The sequence below is a fragment of the Lepidochelys kempii genome, chromosome 9 (genome assembly GCF_965140265.1).
Source record: "Lepidochelys kempii isolate rLepKem1 chromosome 9, rLepKem1.hap2, whole genome shotgun sequence".
Taxonomy (NCBI): domain Eukaryota; kingdom Metazoa; phylum Chordata; order Testudines; family Cheloniidae; genus Lepidochelys; species Lepidochelys kempii.
The window spans coordinates 54909607-54932330 of record NC_133264.1 but is presented as its reverse complement, the minus strand read 5'-3'; the positions used below and the strand labels follow the sequence as shown (position 1 = coordinate 54932330).

Here is a 22724-nt window from a genome sequence, read left to right as displayed (position 1 = left end):
GATGATACTAAACTGCTCAAGATAGTGAAGACCAAAGCAGACTGTGAAGAACTTCAAAAAGATCTCACAAAACTAAGTGATTGGGCAACAAAATGGCAAATGAAATTTAATGTGGATAAATGTAAAGTAATGCACATTGGAAAAAATAACCCCAATTATACATACAATATGATGGGGGCTAATTTAGCTACAACTAATCAGGAGAAAGATCTTGGAGTCATTGTGGATAGTTCTCTGAAGAAGTCCACACAGTGTGCAGCGGCAGTCAAAAAAGCAAACGGGATGTTAGGAATCATTAAAAAAGGATAGAGAATAAGACGGAGAATATCTTATTGCCCTTATATAAATCCATGGTACGCCCACATCTTGAATACTGCGTACAGATGTTGTCCCCCTCATCTCAAAAAAGATATACTGCCATTAGAAAAGGGTAACTAAAATGATTAGGGGTTTGGAATGTGTCCCATATGAGGAGAGATTAAAGAGATTAGGACTTTTCAGCTTGGAAAAGAGGAGACTAAGGGGGGATATGACAGAGGTACATAAAATCATGAGTGATGTGGAGAAAGTGAACAAGGAAGTGTTATTTACTTGTTCCCATAAGAACTATGGGCCACCAAATGAAATTAATGGGTAACAGGTTTAAAACAAAAGGAAATTCTTCTTCACTCAGTGCACAGTCAACCTGTGGAACTCCTTGCCTGAGGAAGTTGTGAAGGCTAGGACTATAACAGGGTTTAAAAGAGAACTGGATAAATTCATGGAGGTTAAGTCCATTAATTGCTATTAGCCAGGATGGATAAGGAAAGGTGTCCCTAGCTTCTGTTTGTCAGAGGGTGGAGATGGGTCGCAGGAGAGAGAGCATTTGATCATTTCCTGTTAGGTTCACTCCCTCTGGGGCACCTGGCATTGGCCACTGTCGGTAGACCGGATACTGGGCTGGATGGACCTTTGGTCTGACCCAGTATGGCCATTCTTATGTTCTGTTTGTGTAGGTAATCCACCTCTCAGAGAGGCAGTAGCTAGATCAATGGCAGAATTCTTCCATCTACCGAGCTGCATCTACAGTGGAGGCTAGCTTGAACTAACTCTGTTGCACAGGACATGACATGTTCACAGCCCTGTGCAATATAGCTAGAACCACCTAATTTTTAAGTGTAGACCAGCCCTACGGGATAGGAGAGTGGCCCAGAAGCAGTGATCCTCCCACAGATCTGTGCTACATGAGCTCCATTTCACATGCATCACCTTGTTTTATTACTCTTGTACCAAAGCAAGGAAGAGACTGTTGAGCTGCTTTACAAACACAATCACCCCCCAAAGAATAACACATCTTCAGCATTCTAGCCTCAGCAAATTGGGTTCAGTACATCAGTTTCTCTAGGGCACGCTTGCAGGGGAAGTTCTAATGAGCAAGTTACTCCTTGTGAGCCCCAGCTGTTTACACACAGTATAAACTAATGATGGATATTTAAAATCTTTGGCTTAGTAGTGCTGTTCTCCACGTACAGGAGTGTCAAGATTTTGTACGTAGGTTTTAACGAACAGCTTTTAAAAAAAGTAAAAATATTTAGAAATCAATCTTTTCCACAGACACTCTGAGGAGAATATAAATGTTTTCTTTTTCAGCTTTGGCCCTACCTCTTTTGACAGTTCAGGAATCACTTTGAAATCTTAATGGTTGAAAATGTGTTTTTTAGCTTTTAAAAAAACCTGTAAATATCATTCTCCTCCCCATTTGGTGTGACTCTCAGATATAAAATGTTCATTGGTGGCCCAGATAGATTATTGACTTGCTGATGATGCCCTATGGAAAGTTTGACTAATTCTGTTCATGGTTCACGTAAATGAGAAATACAAAAGGTAAAGAACCAGAATCTTTGCTATTTCTGGCTTCCCCAGCCACTTTTCGCACCTGAAGTCCTAATGCAATCATTTGTGACCTCACAATTAGCGACTGTCAAAAGGGTTTTGATGTCAAAGTATATAGATTTCAGATGAGAAATAAGTGACAGTAGTAGGTGAACTAAGAAGGCTCTACTAATCAAAAGCAGCAACACTGTTATTAAACAGAACATTTGTCAGGACTGAGACCTGTACAACCTTTAGAATTGTGGAGTCATTGAAGTGCTGATGAGTCAGCTGTATGTCTCCTTTTCAACACAGTTACTACAGTGGTCATCGCTCCCCGAGTGACTGACCAAGTTGGTGGGGACTGAAATGTTGAAAGTGATTCACTCTACATAAGTGATGCTTCCAAGCTAGAAGAAGCATTTGGAGGAATAAGCAGGAGTAAGATCTATGCTGTCAACTGAGGATGAATGTCCTCACCGAAATGGCTCACAGATTTGGGACTATTGCTACCCCACGGTTCTCTGCAAAGGTGACAGTGATAGAGCAGACAGACCCCACAATGGCAATGAGAGGGTTAATGAGATCCTGTGGACCCAATTGTTCCCACCCTACTACACCTGCAACAGGTATCAGGCATGGAGAAGGAAGTTAAAAGGAGAAGACCTAGGCCCATTCAGGGCAGAGTAGGAAGGAGTGTAGTGTTCTCCTTCTCCTGATATGAGAGACACCTGGTTGCAGCCCAGAGACTGGGCTAGCTTGCCAGTTGGACAAGCCTCCCGGTAGAAAGGATGACCAGACCCTGAGGGACCAGCAAAAGTACTGACTGCTTGCAAACAAGCCCTGAACAGAAGGGTGGGGGTCTTGCCAAAGCACAGCTACATCAAACCTTTGAAGAGACAGCAACCTACCAGAGGAGGCCCAGGGCTGGGAGAGTTGTGCCCTGATAGGCCACAAGGGAGTGCTACAGAGACAAACCTGGTCACAAGGACTGCAGTGCCTTTTATCCTTTGTATCTAGCTAGGAAACTGCAACTGCTCCTCTCTAATACAGACCTAGTAACAGTCATCTATGCCTTAGTCAGCTTTCCGTGAAACTACATAATGAGCTCTACTTAGGACCACTCCTATAACAGAAGCTTCAGCTGGTACAGAATTTAGCCGCCAGCCTCTCAAGTGGAATAAACAGCCAAAAGAACACAATGCTCACCCTTGTCTTTGCACTGGGCTTCTATTTCTTTCCAGGTGAAAGGCAAGGTGTTGGTGATCATTTTAAAACTCTGAATGGTCTGGGAGCCAACTACCTGAGGAACCACCTTTTGCCTTAGACCTCAACACTTCAATAAGAGCCTTTCAGCTGATTTTAACTTTCAGAGCTTGGGACTGAACTCTTGTGAACTCTCTTAGTAGAGGGCCCTCACTTCTGGAATTCCTATCCCTTGGCAGAGTTGTACAAACTTTAGGGAATGAAGACAGACACTTATTTTATTCAGCTGTATGCTAATTTTTCCCCCTCTCCTGACAATATTTCAGCCAGCAGCAGCGATTGAGTAGTTCTACCCATTTTATTTTAAAATTTTGTAAGAGCTCAATAAATCACTAAGAATAAAAAAATCATAACTAGAAAGATGCCAGCAGCTCTTGAAGAATATCTACACCGATGAGATAATTCATAAGAATGGCTATACTGGGTCAGACCAATTGTCTCCCTAGCCCAGTATGTCATCCAACAGTGGCTAATGCCAGATATTACAGAGGGAGTGAACAGAACACGGACAATTTTTGAGCAATCCATCCCTAGTCATCCAGCCCCACCTTGTAGCAGTTAGAGGTCTAGGTACACTCAGAGCATAGGGTTGTGTCCCTGGCCATCTTGGTTACTAACCATTGATGGAACTATCCACCATGAACTTATGTAATTCTTTTTTGAACCCAGCTATACTTCTGGCCTTCACAACATCCTCTGGCAACAAGTTCCACAGGATGACTGTGCATTGTGTGAAGAAGTACTTCCTTATGTGGTGGGTTTCTTTGGTATTTCCCCCCTGCAATGATGTTAAATTTAATTACATTATGGTTGCTATTACTCAGCGGTTCTGCTATATTTATCTCTTAAACCAGATCCTTGGAGGACTAAATCAAGAATTGCCTCTCCCCTTATGGGTTCCAGGACTACCTGATCCATGAAGCAGTCATTAATAGTTTCTAGAAATTGTTGTTGGGTTTTCTTTTTTTGTACCCTCTCTAGTCAGCCTGAGCTTTTCCCGGTCACGGTCACCATCTTGGACAGGTGGTCAGTAGTATATTTCTACTGCTATACTCTTATAGCATGGAATTTCTATCCATAGAGTTTCTATGGTACTGTTTGATTAATTTAAGATTTTTACTATGCTTGTCTCTGCTTTCTTTCATACTCCCCTGACAGCATGACTTACAAAATATATAGAAATGACAGAGTATCCTGGTATTACCATGTGCCATTGCTTATCACTGTTCCAAGTTTCTGTGGCACCTACTATTCTCATTTAATACTGTGACAAAGTTCCTCCTCTACCTTGGTGGCTCTGGCGCTTGTTGGCAGATTTGCTCGCCTTCACAGCAGCCCTCAGCTTGGCCGTTTTTCTGAACCCACAGTCCAGGTCGACTCCTCCTGTGTCTGACCAGAAGTTGGGAGGTTTGGGAGGAACCCGGGCCGGCCCTCTACTCTGGGTTCCAGCCCAGGGCCCTGTGGAATGCAGCTGTCTAGAGAGCCTCCTGGAACAGCTGTGCGACAGCTACAACTCCCTGGGCTACTTCCCCATGGCCTCCTCCCAACACCTTCTTTATTCTCACCATAGGACCTTCCTCCTGGCATCTGATAATGCTTGTCCTCCAACAGTCCGCGTTCTCACTCTGAGCTCCTAGTGCCTCTTGCTCCCAGCCCCTCACATGCGCACCACAAACTGAAGTGAGCTCCTTTTTAAACCCAGGTGCCCTGATTAGCCTGCCTTGATTCTAGCAGCTTCTTGATTGGCTGCAGGTGTTCTAATCAGCCTGTCTGTCTTAATTGTTTCCAGAAGGTTCCTGATTGTTCTGGAAACTTCCCTGTTACTTTACCCAGGGAAAAGGGACCTACTTAACCTGGGGCTAATATATCTGCCTTCTGTCACTCTCCTGTAGCCATCTGGCCCGACCCTGTCACAATACCAAGCACTCAAATTCACCCATCTTAGTATTTAGACTTTGCTCATTTGTATACAAGCACTTATAAAATTTGTCAATATTTAGTTTGTCTGCCTTCATGTGATGTCATTGAATGGGACTCTTTCATTTGACTCTCTCTCGTCTGCTCCTACCTGTACTTTATCAACTTCTACCCTCTCCTCTTTACTAGGCTATTCAGTATCCCCTTTAATAAATCATCCCCTAAGGGATGTGTCTGTCTGAACTGTGTGCTCCTCCAAACCTGTCAGCTTTCTCCCAGCCCTTAGTTTTAAAAACTCCTCTAACCCTTTTAATTTGACGTGATAGCCAAGACCAGTCTTTCAGACACTGGTCTCCATTTTTGCAGGTCCAAACAATTATGGGTACAATTTTGTGTATGCAAATCAGACCACACACACTTAGGACCCAAACTGTGTCTGTGCAAATTTTGGCCCACAGTTATCTGCCAGTGCAATCTTTATGCTGGCACTAAAGTGAGATCAGTTAAAGCCAGGCTGCAGGCTTGAGCCTTAAAGTCCAGAATAAAATAGCACTGTGTTTTCTGTAGTCAGAGGAGATCAGCGAGTATTATCAGTACTTAACACCATTTTTCTCTATCTACATTAGAGTGACCAGACAGCAAGAGTGAAAAATTGGGACAGGGGGTGGTGGGTAATAGGCACCTATATAAAATAAAGTCCCAAATATTGGGACTGTCCCTATAAAATTGGGACATCTGGTCACCCTAAGCTACATCCAATCTCAAACATTTTAGATACTGAAGTAATTAAACTTTAATAGTCAATATCTCTCGGTAAAATACATGCAAGACTGGATTGGTACCTTTTTATTTTTGGGGGAGACAGTTTTTAGGTTTGCTTCTTGCTGTTACTCTGCAACTGCCACTTCACAAACAGCAGTTAGGACTCATGCTGTGCCCTCAATATGCCAGCACTAACTCCAGCAGTGTAGGCTTCCTCACAGCAGTGTCCTATTAACTCCAGCTCTAGGGCTCTGGCAGAGAGTTTCCTCACAGCGAAGCCCAAGTCACAGTACCATATCTCCTGCTTCCTCACACAGCAAGGCCAGCTAACATTCTGGCAGTTCCAAGCCTCCTTGCCGTAGTGTCTGGCCTATGACATACAAGATCTCGAGGAGAAAGGCACCTGACTAGAATGCAAAGGGGACAAGAGCCGGACTGGAGGGAGGGAAAGGAGTATATTGGTACAAGAAGACAGGTGAGACTGGTAGTGGTTGGGCAAGGAGATTGAGAGCGGGAGCTGGGGAACAGGATGAAGGGGAGGCTGGGAGACATTGTGGGAGAGACCAGGAGTGGGTAGGAGAACCAGGGAGGAAACCTGAAGCCAATATGGGGGAGGAACTCTGAGATTGGACAAGGAGCTGGGAAGCGAAGGTGAAACTAAGACTGGCTGTATAAAGGGACTGGGACTTGACAAAGCCCTGGCTGGGATGATTTAATTGGGGATCGGTCCTGCTTTGAGCAGGGGATTGGACTAGATGACCTCCTGAGGTCCCTTCCAACCCTGATATTCTATGATTCTATGATCTCAGTGGTTTGGGCTTTGTTCCCTAGTCAGTTTCTGCTCTGCTCTCATGCTTTGGGTATATCTTCTCTGCACTGTTATACCAATGATCCAAACTCAGGTTAGCCAAGCCTGGTTGTGAGCAGCCACACTGCAAAGCCAGACCCCCGTTACTGGGTCCTCACTGGTGCTGTGGCTAGGACTTCTGGGGGCATATCTCTTGGTTCTTTGTGCTGCAGTGAGCTGAGCTGCTCTATGATTCTTTCCCAGTGAATTGTGGGAGAACTTGCCTTTCTCACAGTTTCCCCCGGACACTCAGAAGGAAAGCACTGGAGAACTAAGAGGGCACAAGTAATTTAGCTTGTGTCTGCACTGCAAAGTGATGGATTACTAGGCCAAGTTGAACCTGCACTCTAACCCATACCCTTCCCCACCCCGCCAGGCCAGCTAGCCTGGAGTGAAAGCACCACTAAAGTTGAATGAGAGGGTTGTATGTGTAGATGGGAAGGGGGTTAGGGCCAACACTGGAGTAAGAGTCTGGGGAACTCTGCAGTGAAGATAGACACCAACAGAGCTTGGGCACTATACTGAAGAAGTATTTTTAAAATTGGGAAAAAAACTTCCCCTTTGTCTGTCTGTTGTTCTCGGAGAAAAGCAAAGACAGGGCTGAAACTATACTGAAAGAAGCTTGGGGCCAGGTATGAAAAATCATCTAAATCATACCTAAAAACTACTAATTTGAAACCCCCAGATATGTAAGTAGATCAGAAAATGTCTAGGAAGATGCAATTAGGTTTATTTATTTTTATTTCTTTATGGCTTGTGGACTTCTCTGTGCTAACCCCAAATGCTTTTGTTTTGCTTGTAACCTTTAAGCTGGACCTCAAAAAGGTTATTCTTGATGCTTAATTTTTGTAAGTGCGTTTTTTAAATCTAGCAATAGGCTGAGTTTTCACATGTATTTCTTTCTTTTTGTTTTTAATAAAATTTACCTTTTTTAAGAACAGGATTGAATTTTGTGTCCTAAAAGGTTTGTGCACATGCTGTTTAATTAGCTGGTGGCAACAGCTAATTTCCTTTGTTTTCTTTCTCAGGGTGAAAGGGCTTAAGGGTACCCCACAGGTACCCAGCCACTGCTACAGAAGAGCCTATGCTTCACTGGCACTGCATGTAATAAATCATTAACTTAGCATTGCTTTCAGAGTGATCATTATAGTGGGTATGGCAACACCCATTTTTTCATGTTCTCTGTGTGCATATATATATATATATCTTCTTACTTTATTTTCCACTGCATGCATCTGATGAAGTGGGTTTTAGCCCACGAAAGCTTATGCTCAAATAAATTTGTTAGTCTCTAAGGTGCCACAAGTACTCCTCGTTCTCTTAGCATTTCTATAACCTCTTCCCTCCAAGTATCTCAACACACGTCACAACATTCAACTGGATTAAACCTTATAGCACCCTTCAGGTTAGTTTGGGCTCTTTGTAATAGGTTCTCTCTTATTCCCAAACATACAGGGCCTGATTCTCATTTACCCCAAGGCCCCTTTACACTTCCAGAGCAAGAGAAAGGTGTAAAGGGGCCTTTGTGTAAATGAGAATCAGGACCATGGAAGTATCCTGAAGAGATGTTTAGGGATAATGTCCCCCTTAAGGATTCCTAAAAGGGATGGAAAAAAATAAATACACTCTGAAGACTACAGAGGAAATGTGAGAGGAAAGAGACTGAAGTATTTCTGTGAATATCCTAAAGTTTGTGTGTGAAGTTTTTTTGTTTTGATTAAAAGGATGTTTTTCAATGCGTCTCCTTCACTGGCAGTCTCTGGGGTGATGCGATGTTGGGCAGGTATTCATCACAGCTAACTGAGTGGTTGTGTCATACCCCAGGACACTCACCTGCTCCACATGGGGCTTCTTAGCAAAGGAGATCCTGGCTATAGAGTGAGAAGCTATAGACAGCTCCTGTCCGTTCACTTCCCCTTCCTCCACCTCCACAAGACCTGGAGCGAGAGGAGATATTATTAACATCATTATAAGCTACAAAAGGCTAACTATAGTGCAACCACACATGTAGATCTGTATAAGAGTACACAGCTCTCCCTGTTGGTATCTACCAGTGCAAACAGCTTAGTTAACAATTTGAAAGACAAACTGGCAAACCTAGTGCTCCCTGCCTACATGATATTGTCACCTGCCAGGATATGCCACGCCATTACTAGCAGTGGAATCAATAGCATGAAAGTGCAGTTCAGTAGAGAGCTAGCAGAGTGCTCAAAGGCAGACTGCTAGGTAGTTTTAGATGCAATTTGAGAAGTTGACTGGATTTTAAAATTCTTTCACTTCTAATAATTTGGGTGAGGTTCTCACCCCAGCTCTGTCCCCTTTAAGCAGCCTGGGAAGGCCACTGTAAATTAGGACTGTCTAAATTATGCTAGGGGCACCTGAGCAGCCCAGGATAGAGAGGGTGCAAAGGTGGCTTAAAGTCACAGTGGGCTCTGAGTTCTGTGATGCACCCCTATGAGGTGGACCCCTGGAGTGTCGTTAACACAAGTAAGAACTTTTTAAAAAGAAATGTGACCTGCCAAAGTCTCTAAGGAGTCACCTGGCAATTAGCCAAATAACATGACAGCTGCAATAGGAAGAGTTGCATCCTCAAAACAGAAAATTGTGAATCATGGTGTGCGCCTTCCTACACCCACAGTGGGATCTACAGTTTCCAGAACACTTGTGTTTCAAGTAGGGAGTAATAGATGAGAGAAGGACACCATCAAGGGAATGGAAATGTTACAGCTTACATTTAACTTGGCAGGCTGCTTGCCTTCTGCTATCTTCAAGGCTCCAGACCTGTATTTGATTTTCAGTTTTATTAGTCATCCTTTGTTTATAAAGCTGTGCTTGAAAATTGGAAGGTATTTTGGGGAGCTTCATCCCCATCCAACTTATTGTTCTATTCAAAAAGAGGACACTCCCTAACCTCGCATAGGACTCGAGTGGTATCCTGGTTTAGAGTCCTCTGACGCTCTTGGAGAAAGCTGGGGGCCTAGTTCTTCTCCCAAAGAACTACATGAATCACTGGCAACTTGTCACTCACAACAGGTTTCACAGTGCAGGAGCTCATTCGTACCAGAGGTAGAAGTACTGCTTCCTGGTGCCGGATTATCAATTAAAACAGATTATATGAAAACCTCACACAGGCCCAATAATGTTCTGAAGCATAGATGTAGGAGACTGCTGGTCCTTCTTCCCTCTCCCACAGAACCCAAATGTAAAGCAATAGTGCAAATTGGTAGGGTATCAGGCCAGTACCTGTGTTCTGGGCACTGATGAAGGCCACCTTGTTAGTGTCAGGTTTGAGGCGGATGAATCCACATTCTCTGTGCATTGGCTTCCTGGTGTCTGGATGGAAAGCATTAAACCTGTTGGGAAATCAGGATGCAAAAACTACAATATTTCTGCCATGGAAGAATAGCAAAATGCAAGGTGTTCAGCCCAGTCTCATCACCGAGAGAATGATACTTTATTCAATGGAGTGGTCACCAGCTGTACCTACATTATGAATAGAAGAATACAAAAAACATCTCCACACTATGGATGCACCAGTGCTTGACACAGCAGTAAAGCTGCATTTCAGCACTGGAAGTTCTAAACCTGTATAAGATACATCATGTTATGCCTAGCTAACATTTACAGAGATACTTTGCTTTTCATACTAATGCTTGGAATTTTCCACAGCTCATCTGTCTCAATACAAGGACTTGTTGAGAGGGATCTTTGGGAATTCCGCCCTTTCATTGATTGGGGGCCACCTATATACTCCTCCTTACTCAATTAAATGTCTGATCTTATATCATCTATCTTCCAGTTTGCAAGGCTGGCTGGCTGGTCGCCTCCTCCAAATATCAGTCTGCAAGAGCCATTAAGTCATTGCTCTTCTCCACAAAGTACAAATACACCAACTTGGAGACACATGTGGTCTCCATCAGCCCCTGCAATTATGTATTCTGGTCAGTTCTACTCTGGGTCTTGTGTGCAACACTAAATTGCATTAGTGCAGCTGCACCACTGAGTCTGCCTTCACTTTTGATTATTAATTAAATACTGTCAGACTAGCAGAGCATACTTTTTCTGCTTCTTTCTTATTTCCCATGTCACTAGATGGCATTTCCAACCCCTCATTTGCATAAATGATAGGGGGTGGTGGGGCTTCCTCTGAGCTGTTGCTAATTCTGCTCCAGGAATTCCCTACTCTGGCTGTCATCTACAGACACATCTCAGTAGTACTCCTCCCCAACTCTGACATGCACACTTACCACAAACCTATGGAATGCTTAGACCGTACTAGGTCACAGAAATCTGACCCCCTTCTCAAAACTAAACTATCGCCAGGGCCTGCAAAGTGTTCCATTTCATTAGTTGAAGTCCAAACGTTAACAGCATAAGTACAAAACGTACCCATGAACACTCAGCAGAGTTACACACTAGAGACTGTCACAACAGCTACTAATCACAAAAGACGGTCAACGTGAAATATTCAAAGAACACATTTTACATGTGTAATAAGTATAAGTAAGCATGCAAGATCATTTCATGACAGACATACAGCCTGGGGTGCCCAAGAAATAGACTATCAACATATCTTAACATGATCTAAGTACTCTTAATGTAATGAGAAATAAGGAATTGTGTGCAGAGCTAGGCACACAAACAAGGAAAGTTTTGTGTGTTTGCAGTTGCACTCTGATCAATAATCTCCTTTGTTTATGAACATGTTATCTCTCCTGTTTGGCCTTATCTAGACAGAAAAGTTGTACTGCTTTAACTATACCAGTATAGTTAAAGAGGTACAATTCTCCTAGTGGAATGCAGTTATACTGGTATGAATGTGCTTCTACTGGTATAGCTTATTCCTGTATGTGAAGGGCAATAAAGCAATACATGTAAGGGGCATCTTGACACAGTATAACTGCATCCACACTAGGGGTTATACCAGTATAATAATATCAGTTAAAAAAAACAATACCCCAACCAACCTATTTATATTACTATAAAAACTGCATGTAGTCTAGGTGTGCGTCATCTTTTGCATTATGTTAAGAACTTGTAATTATTCCTTTCTCCTGCATTCAGAGCAATAACCTTTGTAATCTGAGTAGCAGGCAAAACTGAGTAGCAGGCAAAAAGCTTATTTTTACTAACATGAATACTAAAATGTTAGCTAAAAGATCTATCTTCCTCCAAATCTCTTTTTTTCTTGCACACAATTTCTTAAACCTACATGTCCAAAATGGCTAAATAATTAGCTCTTTACCCTATATGCCCTACTAAGCACTTCATTTAATCACTCTATTTTTTTTCATTATCTACAATATAGACAGATTGCCAAGATTTAAATGGACAGATTTAGCAGCCTCTTCACAGTTGCTTGTGTGAGGACACATGGACTGTTTGTTTAAATTTATAGCAGAAAGGGTCTGGGTCTAGGCACAAGCTCTACAGTGAAGCAGAGAGAGTAGCTCTAGGGATAATCTTAATAAAGTGCCTAGCTCAGCATTAAGAATATTGTCTGTCTCGTGCCTTAGGCCAGTGTAAATCTGTGGCTATATACATACACGTACACACACACACCAGGTTTAAGTGTCCAGAAAGTTAAAAACCTACTGATACTCAAAATATGATGATTCTTTGGACCACTCAAATAAATCTCTCTCATGGAACCACTCTCTTGCCCAACCTCCCAAGTCCTCTGCTGCGTGGCTCTCAAAACTTTGCACTTTGTGGACCACATGGATGTGCTCTATTAACTGCTTGTGGTCCTTTGGCAACAGGTCACTAGCATGTGCACACTTAAAATTATCATCATGCTCCCCGGCCTGCCCACTTATTTCTGCATTCCCATTGAGGTGTGTAGCGATTTGTAAACATTTAAGTGAACAGAAATGCAGATGAATGTTTAATCAAGAACAGCAGTTGCCAGATTTAGGTGTGTAACCCAGGCACATGTTGCAATGGAGTTGTTACTGCTCAGCACCTCTAAAAATCAGGCCACCCAGTCAGATCCAATCATATCCTCTCTTCTGACAGGTGAATAATTTTTACTATACCACTTTTTTTTTTTATGTGCAGCCGGTAAACCTGTTGGGGTTTACGCACACTCAATCCAAAGGCACTGCCATGACAAACTAAGTTTTAGACTTACGAAAAGTTCAGCATGGGCTGCCCCACGTGAGAGATGTGCACCTCTTCCAGGTACTGAAAGGGCTTCATTGTAGGGAAGTCACCATCTCCCGGTGGGTCTGACAGCCAGGTGCCCAGCATCCAGGACAGAGGCTCAATCACAGGGTTTAGCTGGGGGGTCTCTGTTGAGAAGGAGGAAAGAATCAGGAACTTTTGACTCAGAGATCTGCTTAAGAGGTCTCTGTCAACTGTGTAGAATGTGGGAGAGTTTATGGAAAAGCATCTCACAGATGTTAGGATACATCATCACTGCTTCTTGCTAGATCAGTGGCACCTTCAAAGTATGAATGGAGCTGGGAACAAAGGACAACAGTTGTGGAGAACAAGTCTGACTTAAAATCTGCTTCTTGGTCTTGCAGTTAATACAGCATGTGACTGCATGTAGAGCTCACCAACCTCAGGCTTCCCCAATCAATGTTGATAAAGAATAGGTGTATGTTCAAGGGAAAACTGTGAAACTTCAGGGCTGCAAGTTAGGCACTAAAAACATATTTAGATACCTTCATTACATGGCCTGATTTTCAGAAGTGCTGAGTATCTGCACCTCCTCCTGGCTTAAGATGGAGGAGATGTGACTATTCATCACCTCAGAAAACATTCTGCCCAACATCAGGTGCACAACTTCAGTCATCCAACTTTCAGAAGTTTGGCATAAGTAAGGGTCAGGAAGTAGGATGCAGTGCCATTAGGGACCCTTCTCGTGGCTAGTCTAAATGCAGTGTCACAAGAGAGGACAGACAGTAGCAGCCATGAATGTAGCAATGAACTATACATGGAAGAGGACGGGGATTTAATAGAGGAGAATGAAGGTGGTTAAAGGATCTCCTGAATATAGTATAGCTATATTCTGCAAGAATGCTTGAAAGAGTGGTACCTTCACACCCTTGCCAAGTTAAGTTACAGCATTGATACAAAACATGGGACTGCAAACTAGGCTATTTACAAAACCTAAAAAGGTTAGAATTCCATTTAAAAGAGCATAGGGATGGCAAACATGAAACACAGATGACTGTTGTTTTCAACAACCCGATATATCCCTGTTCAACAATATTTCACCTAGGCATCCCATTTAAGCCACCGACCCACAGCAGGATACCGTGTAGAAAAATTCATAAGCACATAAGAACAGCGATACTGGGTCAGACCAAAGATCCATCAAGCCCAGTATCCTGTCTTCTGACAGTGGCCAATGGCAGGTGCCCCAAAGGGAATGAACAGACAGGTTATCATCAAGTGATCCATGCCCTGTCACCGAATCCCAGCTTCTGGCAAACAAAGGCCAGGGACACCATTCCTGCCCATCCTGGCTAATAGCCATTGATGGACCTATCTTCCATGAATCTATTTAGCTCCCTTTTGAACCCTGTTATAGTATTTGCCATCACAACACCCTCTGGCAAGGAGTTCCAGAGGTTGACAGTGTATTGCATGAAAAAATACTTTCTTGTGTTTGTTTTAAACCTACTACCTTTTAATTTCATTTGGTGGCCCCTTGTTCTTATATTATGAGGAGTAAATAACACTTCCTTATTTACTTTCTCTATACCACTCATGATTTTATAGACCTCTATCACATCCCGCCTTAGTTGCCTCTTTTCCAAGCTGAAAAGTCCCAGTCTTATTAATCTCTCCTCATACAGAAGCCGTTCTATACCCCTAATAATTTTTGTTGCCCTTTTCTGAACATTTTCCAATTCCAATATATCTTTTTTGAGATGGGGTGACCACATCTGCATGTGGTATTCAAGATGTGGGCGTACCATGGATTTATATAGAGGCAAGATGATATTTTCTGTCTTATTATCTATCCCTTTCTTGATGATTCCCATTCATCAGAAAACTGATTGACAGACCCACCTCACAAACATTTTCGGTGCTCCAAGCCAAACCAAAAAATACAGTAATGCATGTCTGGATGAAGAATGACAAAGATATAATCAGGGCCAACTTGTGGATGTGCAAGAGGCCAATCAAAACTTGGGCACAAACTCTTGGAAGGGGCTAATGAGGCCATAATTTGCCTCCCCTCTGCTGGAAACTCACAGCGAATTGTTTCCCCACTGCTAGACAGGAATAAGGGTTAGTCCAAGAGTTGCTTTGCTTATGCTTAAGGCCCAGGCTGGGTAAAAGCCAATTAAGACACTATGGCACGCAGGCTAAAGTAGAAATGGACCAGAAAGCTGCTCTGTGATGGGAATAGCTCTATTCCATTATTACATTTATATGGAACCTTTGTCTCATGACACAAAGACACCTTCTTTAATGAGTCACTGTAAGAGGAACAGCTTTGGTAAATAACAATTGTGCACTTTTTATTGTGTAATGTGATTTTAATAGGGTATGCACTGTAAAAAAAACAAAAAACAACCTCTCTCACCCCAAGAAATTAATTGAGATGCACTGACACCATTTCAGGTCCCTGTGAATGGCAAAGCATTTCGTACTGATGATGCGAGTAAGAAAAGGGATACATTACCCCTATTACATCAGGGAAGACCAAAACAAACATAACTGGATATGCTCACTGCACGGTCTAGAGTGGTGACGTTAAGCGTTGTGAAGCCAGAGATCCAAATTCAGGAGTCAATGTAGTATGTTCCTCTCCCACACTAGCTAAAAGAGTCCACACACTCAACCCAATGGGAAAAGAGTTTATACACCTACTGCCATCATTACCTGGCAACAAGCAGGAATGTGATACAGGTTTGGCTAGGCTGGAAGGTAGAGACAAAATTATGAAGAAAATCGAGGACCTAAACGGGTGATGTCATAGGTGAAAACTTGCTAGGCCAGTGTGAAACTCACTGTGCCTCAATCCCAAATTGCTTGTTAAAAGTAGTGGGAAAGGGAGGAGAGAGAGTCCATGTTTAGAGGAGCAGACTGAAAGGTAAGGGAATGATGCATCCGAGGGTGCTGAGGAAATTGGCTGATGTGATTGCGGAGCCATTGGCCATTATCTTTGAAAACTCATGGCAATTGGGGGAGGTCCCGGACGACTGGAAAATGGCAAATATGGTGTCCATCTTTTAAAAAGGGAAGAAGGAGAACCGGAGGAACTACAGACCTGTCAGCCTCACCTTAGTCCCTGGAAAAATCATGGAGCAGGTCCTCAAGAAAACCATTTTGAAGCACTTGGAGGAGAGGAAGGTGATCAGGAACAGTCAACATGGATTCACCAAGGGCAAGTCATGCCTGACCAACCTGATTGCCTGATGTGATAACTGGCTCTGTGGATATAGGGAAAGCAGTGGATGTGATATATCTTGACTTCAGTAAAGCTTTTGATACCGTCTCCCACAGTATTTTTGCCAGCAAGTTAAAAAAACTATGGATTGGATGAATGGACTATGAGGTGGATAGAAAACTGGCTAGATGGTCGGGCTCAATGGGTAGTGACCAACGGCTCGATGTCTAGCTAGCAGTCAGTATCAAGTGGAGTACCACAGGGGTAGGTCCTGAGGCCGGTTTTGTTCAACATCTTTATTAATGATCTGGATGATGGGATGGATTGCACCCTCAGCAAGTTCGCAGATGAAACTAAACTAGGGGGAGAGGTAGATACACTGGAGGGTAGGGATCGGGTCCAGAGTGACCTAGACAAATTGGAGGATTGGGCCAAAAGAAATCTGATGAGGTTCAACAAGGACAAGTGCAGAGTCCTGCACTTAGGACGGAAGAATCCCATGCACTGTTACAGGCTGGGGACCGACTGGCTAAGCAGCAGTTCTGCAGAAAAGGACCTGGAGATTACAGTGGATGAGAAGCTGGATATGAGTCAGCAGTGTGCCCTTGTTGCAAAGAAGGCTAACAGCATATTGGGCTGCATTAGAAGGAGCACTGCCAGCAGATCGAGGGAAGTGATTATTCCCCTCTATTCGGACCTGGTGAGGCCACATCTGGAGTATTGCATCCAGTTTTGGGCCCCCCACCACAGAAAGGATGTGGACAAATTGGAGAGAGTCCAGCGGAGGGCAACGAAAATGACCAGGGGGCGAGGACACATGACTTACGAGGAGAGGCTGAGGGAACTAGGCTTGTTTAGTCTGCGGAAGAGAAGAGTGAGGGGGGATTTGATAGCCGCCTTCAACTACTTGAAGGGGGGTTCCAAAAAGGATGGAGTGCGGCTGTTCTCAGTGGTGGAAGATGACAAAACAAGAAGCAATGGTCTCAAGTTGCAGTGGAGGAGGTCTAGGTTGGATATTAGGAAACACTATTTCACTAGGAGGGTGGTGAAGCACTGGAATGGGTTACCTAGGGAGGTGGTTGAATCTCCATCCTTGGAGATTTTTAAGGCCCGGCTTGACAAAACCCTGGCTGGGATGATTTAGTTGGTGTTAGTCCTGCTTTGGGCAGGAGGTTTGACTAGATGACCTGCTGAGGTCTCTTCCAACCCTAATCTTCTATGATTCTAATGAAAATTTTCCCCATCAAGAGAGGATTTTCATTTCTGTCACCTGTGGGGTCTCTCTTCTTGTGGCATCTCAGGTTCTGTACCAAAAGACTGGAGGATAGCTAATGTGATGCCAATTTTTAAAAAGGGCTCCAGAGGTGATGCCGGCAATTACAGGCCAGTAAGCCTGACTTCAGTACCGGGCAAACTGGTTGAAACAACAGTAAAAAACAAAATTGTCAGACACACAGATGAACATAATTTGTTGGGGAATAGTCAAGGTGGTATTTGTAAAGGGAAATCATGCCTCACTAATATATTAGAATTCTTTGAGGGGGACAACAAGCATGTAGACAAGGGGGATCCAGTGGGTATAGTGTATTTAGATTTTCAGCAAGCCTTTGACAAGGTCCCTCACCAAAGGCTATTAAGCAAAATAAGCAGTCATGGGATAAAGAGGGAAGGTTCTCTCATGGATTGGTAACTGGTTAAAAGACAGGAAACAAAGGGTAGGAATAAATGGTTAGTTTTCAGAATGGAGAGAAGTAAATAGTGGTGTCCCCCTGGTGTCTGTACTGGGACCAGTCCTATTCAACATATTCATAAATGATCTGGAAAAAGGGGTAAACAGTGATGTGGCAAAATCTGCAGATGATACAACACTACTCAAGTTAGTTAAGTCCCAGGCAGACAGCGAAGAGCTACAAAAGGATCTCTCAAAACTGGGTGACTGGGCAACAAAATGGCAGATGAAATTCAACATTGATAAATGCAAAGTAATGCTCATTGGAAAACATAATCCCAACTATACATATAAAATGATGGGTTCTAAATTAGCTGTCACCACTCAAGAAAGTAATCTTGGAGTCACTGTGGATAATTATCTGAAAACATCCGCTCAATGTGCAGTGGCAGTCCAAAAAGCAAACAATGTTGGGAATCATTAAGAAAGGGATAGCTAATAAGTCAGAAAATATCATATTGCCTCTAAATAAATCCATGGTATGCCCACATCTTGAATACTGCATGCAGATGTGGTCGCCCCAGCTCAAAAAAGATATATTGGAATTGGAAAAGGTTCAGAAAAGGACAACAAAAATGATTAGCGGCATGGAATGTCTGCCATAGGAAGAGAAATTAATAAGACTGGGGCTTTGCAGCTTGGAAAAAAGACGACTAAGGGGGGATATGATAGAGGTCTATAAAATCATGGCTGGTGTGGCAAAAGTAAACAAGGAAGTGTTATTTACTCCTCCTCATTACACAAGAACTTGGGGTCACCAAATGAAATTAATAGGCCGCAGGTTTAAAACAAACAAAAGGAAGTATTTTTTCACACAACGCAGTCAACCTGTGGAACTCCTTGTCAGAGGATGTTGTGAAGGCCAAGACCATAACAGGGTTAAAAAAAAACAAACAGATAAATTCATGGAGGACAGTTCCCTCAACGGCTATTAGCCAGGATGGGCAAGGATGGTGTCCTTAGCCTCTGTTTGCCAGAAGCTGGGAATGGCTGACAGGGGATGGATCACTTGATTACCTGTTCTGTTCATTTCCTCTGGGTCACCTGGCATTGGCCACTGTTGGAAGACAGGATACTGGCCTAGGTGGACCTTTGGTCTGACCCAGTATGGCCGTTCTTATGTTCTCTCTCCTCAAGTTTAGAGAGTGTTAAAACAGTTTTAAAACAAATATAATGCCCCTAATTACATTTCATTCTCCTGAAACACACTGAGATAGAATAACGAGATATTTGCATCAGATCCCACAGTGAGGTTGATGGGATTTCTATAGAACTATAGCAATAGTTTGCAAAGATTGTCAGATCAGTTTGCACTCTTCACAGCTGACAGTACTGGCAATAAGGGGTTCTCAAACTGGGGGCAGAAACATTAAATGTTTATATTTCACATTTTTAGGTACTGACTTTTTACTTATATAGGGAAGAATATCTGCAGGCTCTCCACATTATTTGCCATGTATGTAAATAAACACATACATAATCAAATGTTTTTTAGCTTAGATACTATTATTTGTGCTGGAAATGGCCCACCTTGATTATCATACACATTGTAAGGAGAGTGATCACTTTAGATAAGCTATTACCAGCAGGAGAGTAGGGTGGGGGGGAGAGAAAACCTTTTGTAGTGATAAACACCCATTTTTTTCATGGTTTGTGTGTATAAAAACATCTTCTGTATTTTCCATAGTATACATCTGATGAAGTGAGCTGTAGCTCACAAAAGCTTATGCTCAAATAAATTGGTTAGTCTCTAAGGTGCCACAAGTACTCCTTTTCTTTCTTTGCACTTTGTAACAGGAAAAGTCCCAGGTTTAAGTGAACAGGGAAGCTTTGGGAACAATGGCTTTTGGTCTGCAGCGTAGGCTTTTGCTCCCCTCTAGTGGAGCAAGTGATATTGCAGCAATTCAAAGTCCTCTCTTCTGTGCAAAAGATAAAGCAGGCAGTGAATTTCAGTTTTTGACTGTGTGAAAAGAGATACCTATTTTCAGACAACCTGAGCACCGGGAGTAGCCTCCACTGGGGGTGGGGCTGGTTCCAGAGTTTGTGCGGGGTCCGAAGGTGGGTTGCTGAGAGTTGGTTGAGAGTTGCCTCGGGAAGGCGGGACCCCAAACGTGGCGGTAGAGGGACACCCTGGGCCTGGTGGTACGCTCAGGGGGTCCAGAACTGCCACTGGGGTTGCCAGTGGGGTACTGAGGTGTCCTGTCTGAGGCTGCCCGGGCCTGACTGGGGTATGTCCGAAGCTCCCGATGCCCTACCTGACCTAAGGGAGGGAGACTGGGAGCGGGATGGCAAAAGGGGGGCGATGCTCGAGTGCACCAAGGAAGGCTCTGAGTCCCCTGACGGGCGGGATGGGTACCACGAGGAATGGCGAGATCTGGGCAGTGGCTGGTGCCGTTGTGGAGAGCGGTACTGTGAGGTTGACAGGTGCCAAGAAGTTGGACCTCGCCTCGATGGGGAGCGGCATCGAGAGAGTGACTGGTGCCGTGCTGGAGATCTGCGCTGTGCCGGAGAGCGGTGCTGTAATTGACAACTTGGAGAGGTGCAGTGCCGCTATGGAGAGCGATGCACGGAATGATGACCGTCTGAGCGGTGCCACGAGGTCTCAGACCATGACCTAGACCTCGAGTGGGACCATGACCTATCAGCTGACAACCATCTTGAGTGGGAACGGCTCCAAGGATCAGGGTTGCAAGACCAGTGCCGCGAGTCGGACCAGAGCTGTGAGTTAGACCAATGCGTAACATACGTGTGGTGCCAAGACTCAGAATGGTGCTGGGACTCAGAGCGGCGCGGTGATGCTGGTCTGGGGCAGATAGCCCAAACATTGTTGGTTTGCCCCTTGACGGTACCGAGGCTCGAGCTGGTGGAGGCCTCGAGACCAGGGACACAGGCGCAGTCATCTCAATGAGCCCTCTAGCGGCCTCAAAAGTGTCCAGAGTGGAGGGCAGTGTGACCTCCTCCACCTGCAGGGGATCCGGGGCTGCCCAGGGAACCGAGGGCCCTTGTGGGCTGAGGCCTACTGGAGGGTCTGTCAGTCTTATGGGTATGGTCTGCACCGTGTCCTGCTGGGGCCGCAGCGTCCGCTTCAAACCTCTGAGGGGGTCCTCCCATGGCCTGCTTTTTACGGGCGGCCGGGGAGTGGGAGCGGTGCCTGGCGGAGCGCTTCTGGATCCCGGGAGATTGCCAGCTCCTAGGAGGGCATGCCGAGTCCTTTTGTGGTGCTGTAGATGGTGCCGGTGGAGGAGCGCTCTGCACCGAGGGGTTCAGGCCCAAATCTTGTGGCAGATGGAGAACAGACTCCATGAGGAGTTGTTTCAGGCGAATGTCCCTCTCCTTTCTGGTATAGGGTTTAAATGCCTTGGAAATTTTACACTTGTCCGCCTGGTGGGCCTCTCCCAGACACCAAAGACAGCAGTTGTGGGGATTGCCCATGGGCATAGGCTTGCCGCAGGAGCTACAAGGTTTGAAGCCCTGGGACAGCATGCCCCGGAGCCCCACAGGGCACTTGTTGAAGGGGAAAACTCCCCAACTGCTATAAATTATACTTAACACTAGAGATAATGACTAACAATTAACTAACAATGGGTAACTATATACAGAGATAAGTAAGGTAGCTAGGGAGTAGTGGAGTACTTGAGAACAAGAGACCACTGTTCCAACAACCGTCATTGGCTAAGAAGGAACTGAAGGGTGGGGTTGGGCTGGCAGGATCGTATATAGAGCACCATATCGGTGCCACTCCAGGGGGCTCCACAGCCAGCCCAACGGGAAGCTGCTAGGGAAAAGTTTCTGACTTCTGTGCAAGCAGCACGCGCACACCTAACTCGAATAGATATAAGCAAGCACTCGGAGAAGAACAAGTTTAATCTTTCTCTGACTCTCCCCCCCACAACATTTCTAGATCAAGAGGCAGACTGTACCTGATGGATGGAAGAAATGGCTTCAGGTGCAAGGAGCAATTTTATTGTTCCTAATGACCATTTCTTTAAACATTTACATGCCTGGGGAAATTATATAGCTTTTCTGGCAAGTGTCACCAACTTCTGCAGAACGTATTTATTTTTTCAATTGGGTTTCTAGCCCTTAAGTTTGTGAAAATAACTTTCCAGATGTAAACTAAGTATAAATTAATGCAGTCATGTCTTCCTAAGTCTGCAGACAGACAGCTTTAATTGTCTTTGCTGCACCTTCGGAAAGCACCAAATTGAAGAGTAATAATTGCCACTATTCAGAACAGCAGTGACTATTCAGAACTATTCAGTGGACAGCAGTGAGACTGACAAGAATCATTCATGCATTGTGTTGCTTGGGAAAGCTAGAAGCAGATGCAAAGGCAGACAGAGGAATCACTAATGGGGCATGAAGACTCCAAAACAGAGGCTGTGGCAGGGAAAGAGCAGTGGAGACCCATCCTCCTCTCAAAAGCTAGAGGCTGAGGAAAGACAGAGCAGCAGATGAACAAAACAACACCTCTCCCCTGCCACTTGTTGTAGCTAGAAGGGAGAGAGGAGGAGCAGATATTTCATCCACCTTTGAAGCAGTTGGCAGATTCTAGGGTGGGAGGTGGAGGTGGTGGGAGAAGCAAAAGAATCCTCTTTCTCCTGAGTAGTCAGAGGAGTTTGGGGATTCAAGTTTATCAGGCACCTACTACCCCACAGAGGATTTGAAAGACAAAGCCCCTGAGTAAAGTCCAGGAACAGCATCATTAAGAATTTGAGCACACAAAAAACCTTTCCCAGCAGCTGGGGCACAGGTTTATTTCTCACCTGGGTGTTGCCTCTGGGCGATGATGCACTCAGACCTCTTGCATCAGTCTTTTGGCAAGCAGGTTTAGTTCCCTGATCTCTGATAAATTTTAAGCCTTGTGTGTGAGTGGATGGAGGTAAATGAGTTGGGCTGGGTGCGTAAGGGAGTAGGAGGGAGACAGAGACAGATGGAATGAATTAGAAAAGAGATGAATGATTTTAAAAGAGAGAGACTGAGAAATTGAGGGAGAG

General features: G+C 44.3%; 1 protein-coding gene across 5 annotated transcripts in view; it reads right to left on the bottom strand.

The window, feature by feature from the left end:
- Positions 1-22724, bottom strand: part of THAP4 (THAP domain containing 4) — a 52071-nt gene that overhangs the window by 14089 nt on the left and 15258 nt on the right. For 4 of the 5 annotated variants that reach the window (XR_012160853.1, XM_073360419.1, XM_073360417.1 and 1 more), the window contains 3 exons: positions 12777-12936; positions 9887-9996; positions 8477-8580 (listed from right to left, as the gene is read on the bottom strand). Coding sequence is in view for 4 of the 5 variants with exons in the window: in XM_073360419.1 (XP_073216520.1) it covers positions 8477-8580; positions 9887-9996; positions 12777-12936 (374 nt within the window). In the remaining variant the exon portion in view is untranslated. The remainder of the gene's footprint in view (positions 1-8476; positions 8581-9886; positions 9997-12776; positions 12937-22724) is intronic. The other variant, XM_073360418.1, reaches the window with a different exon arrangement.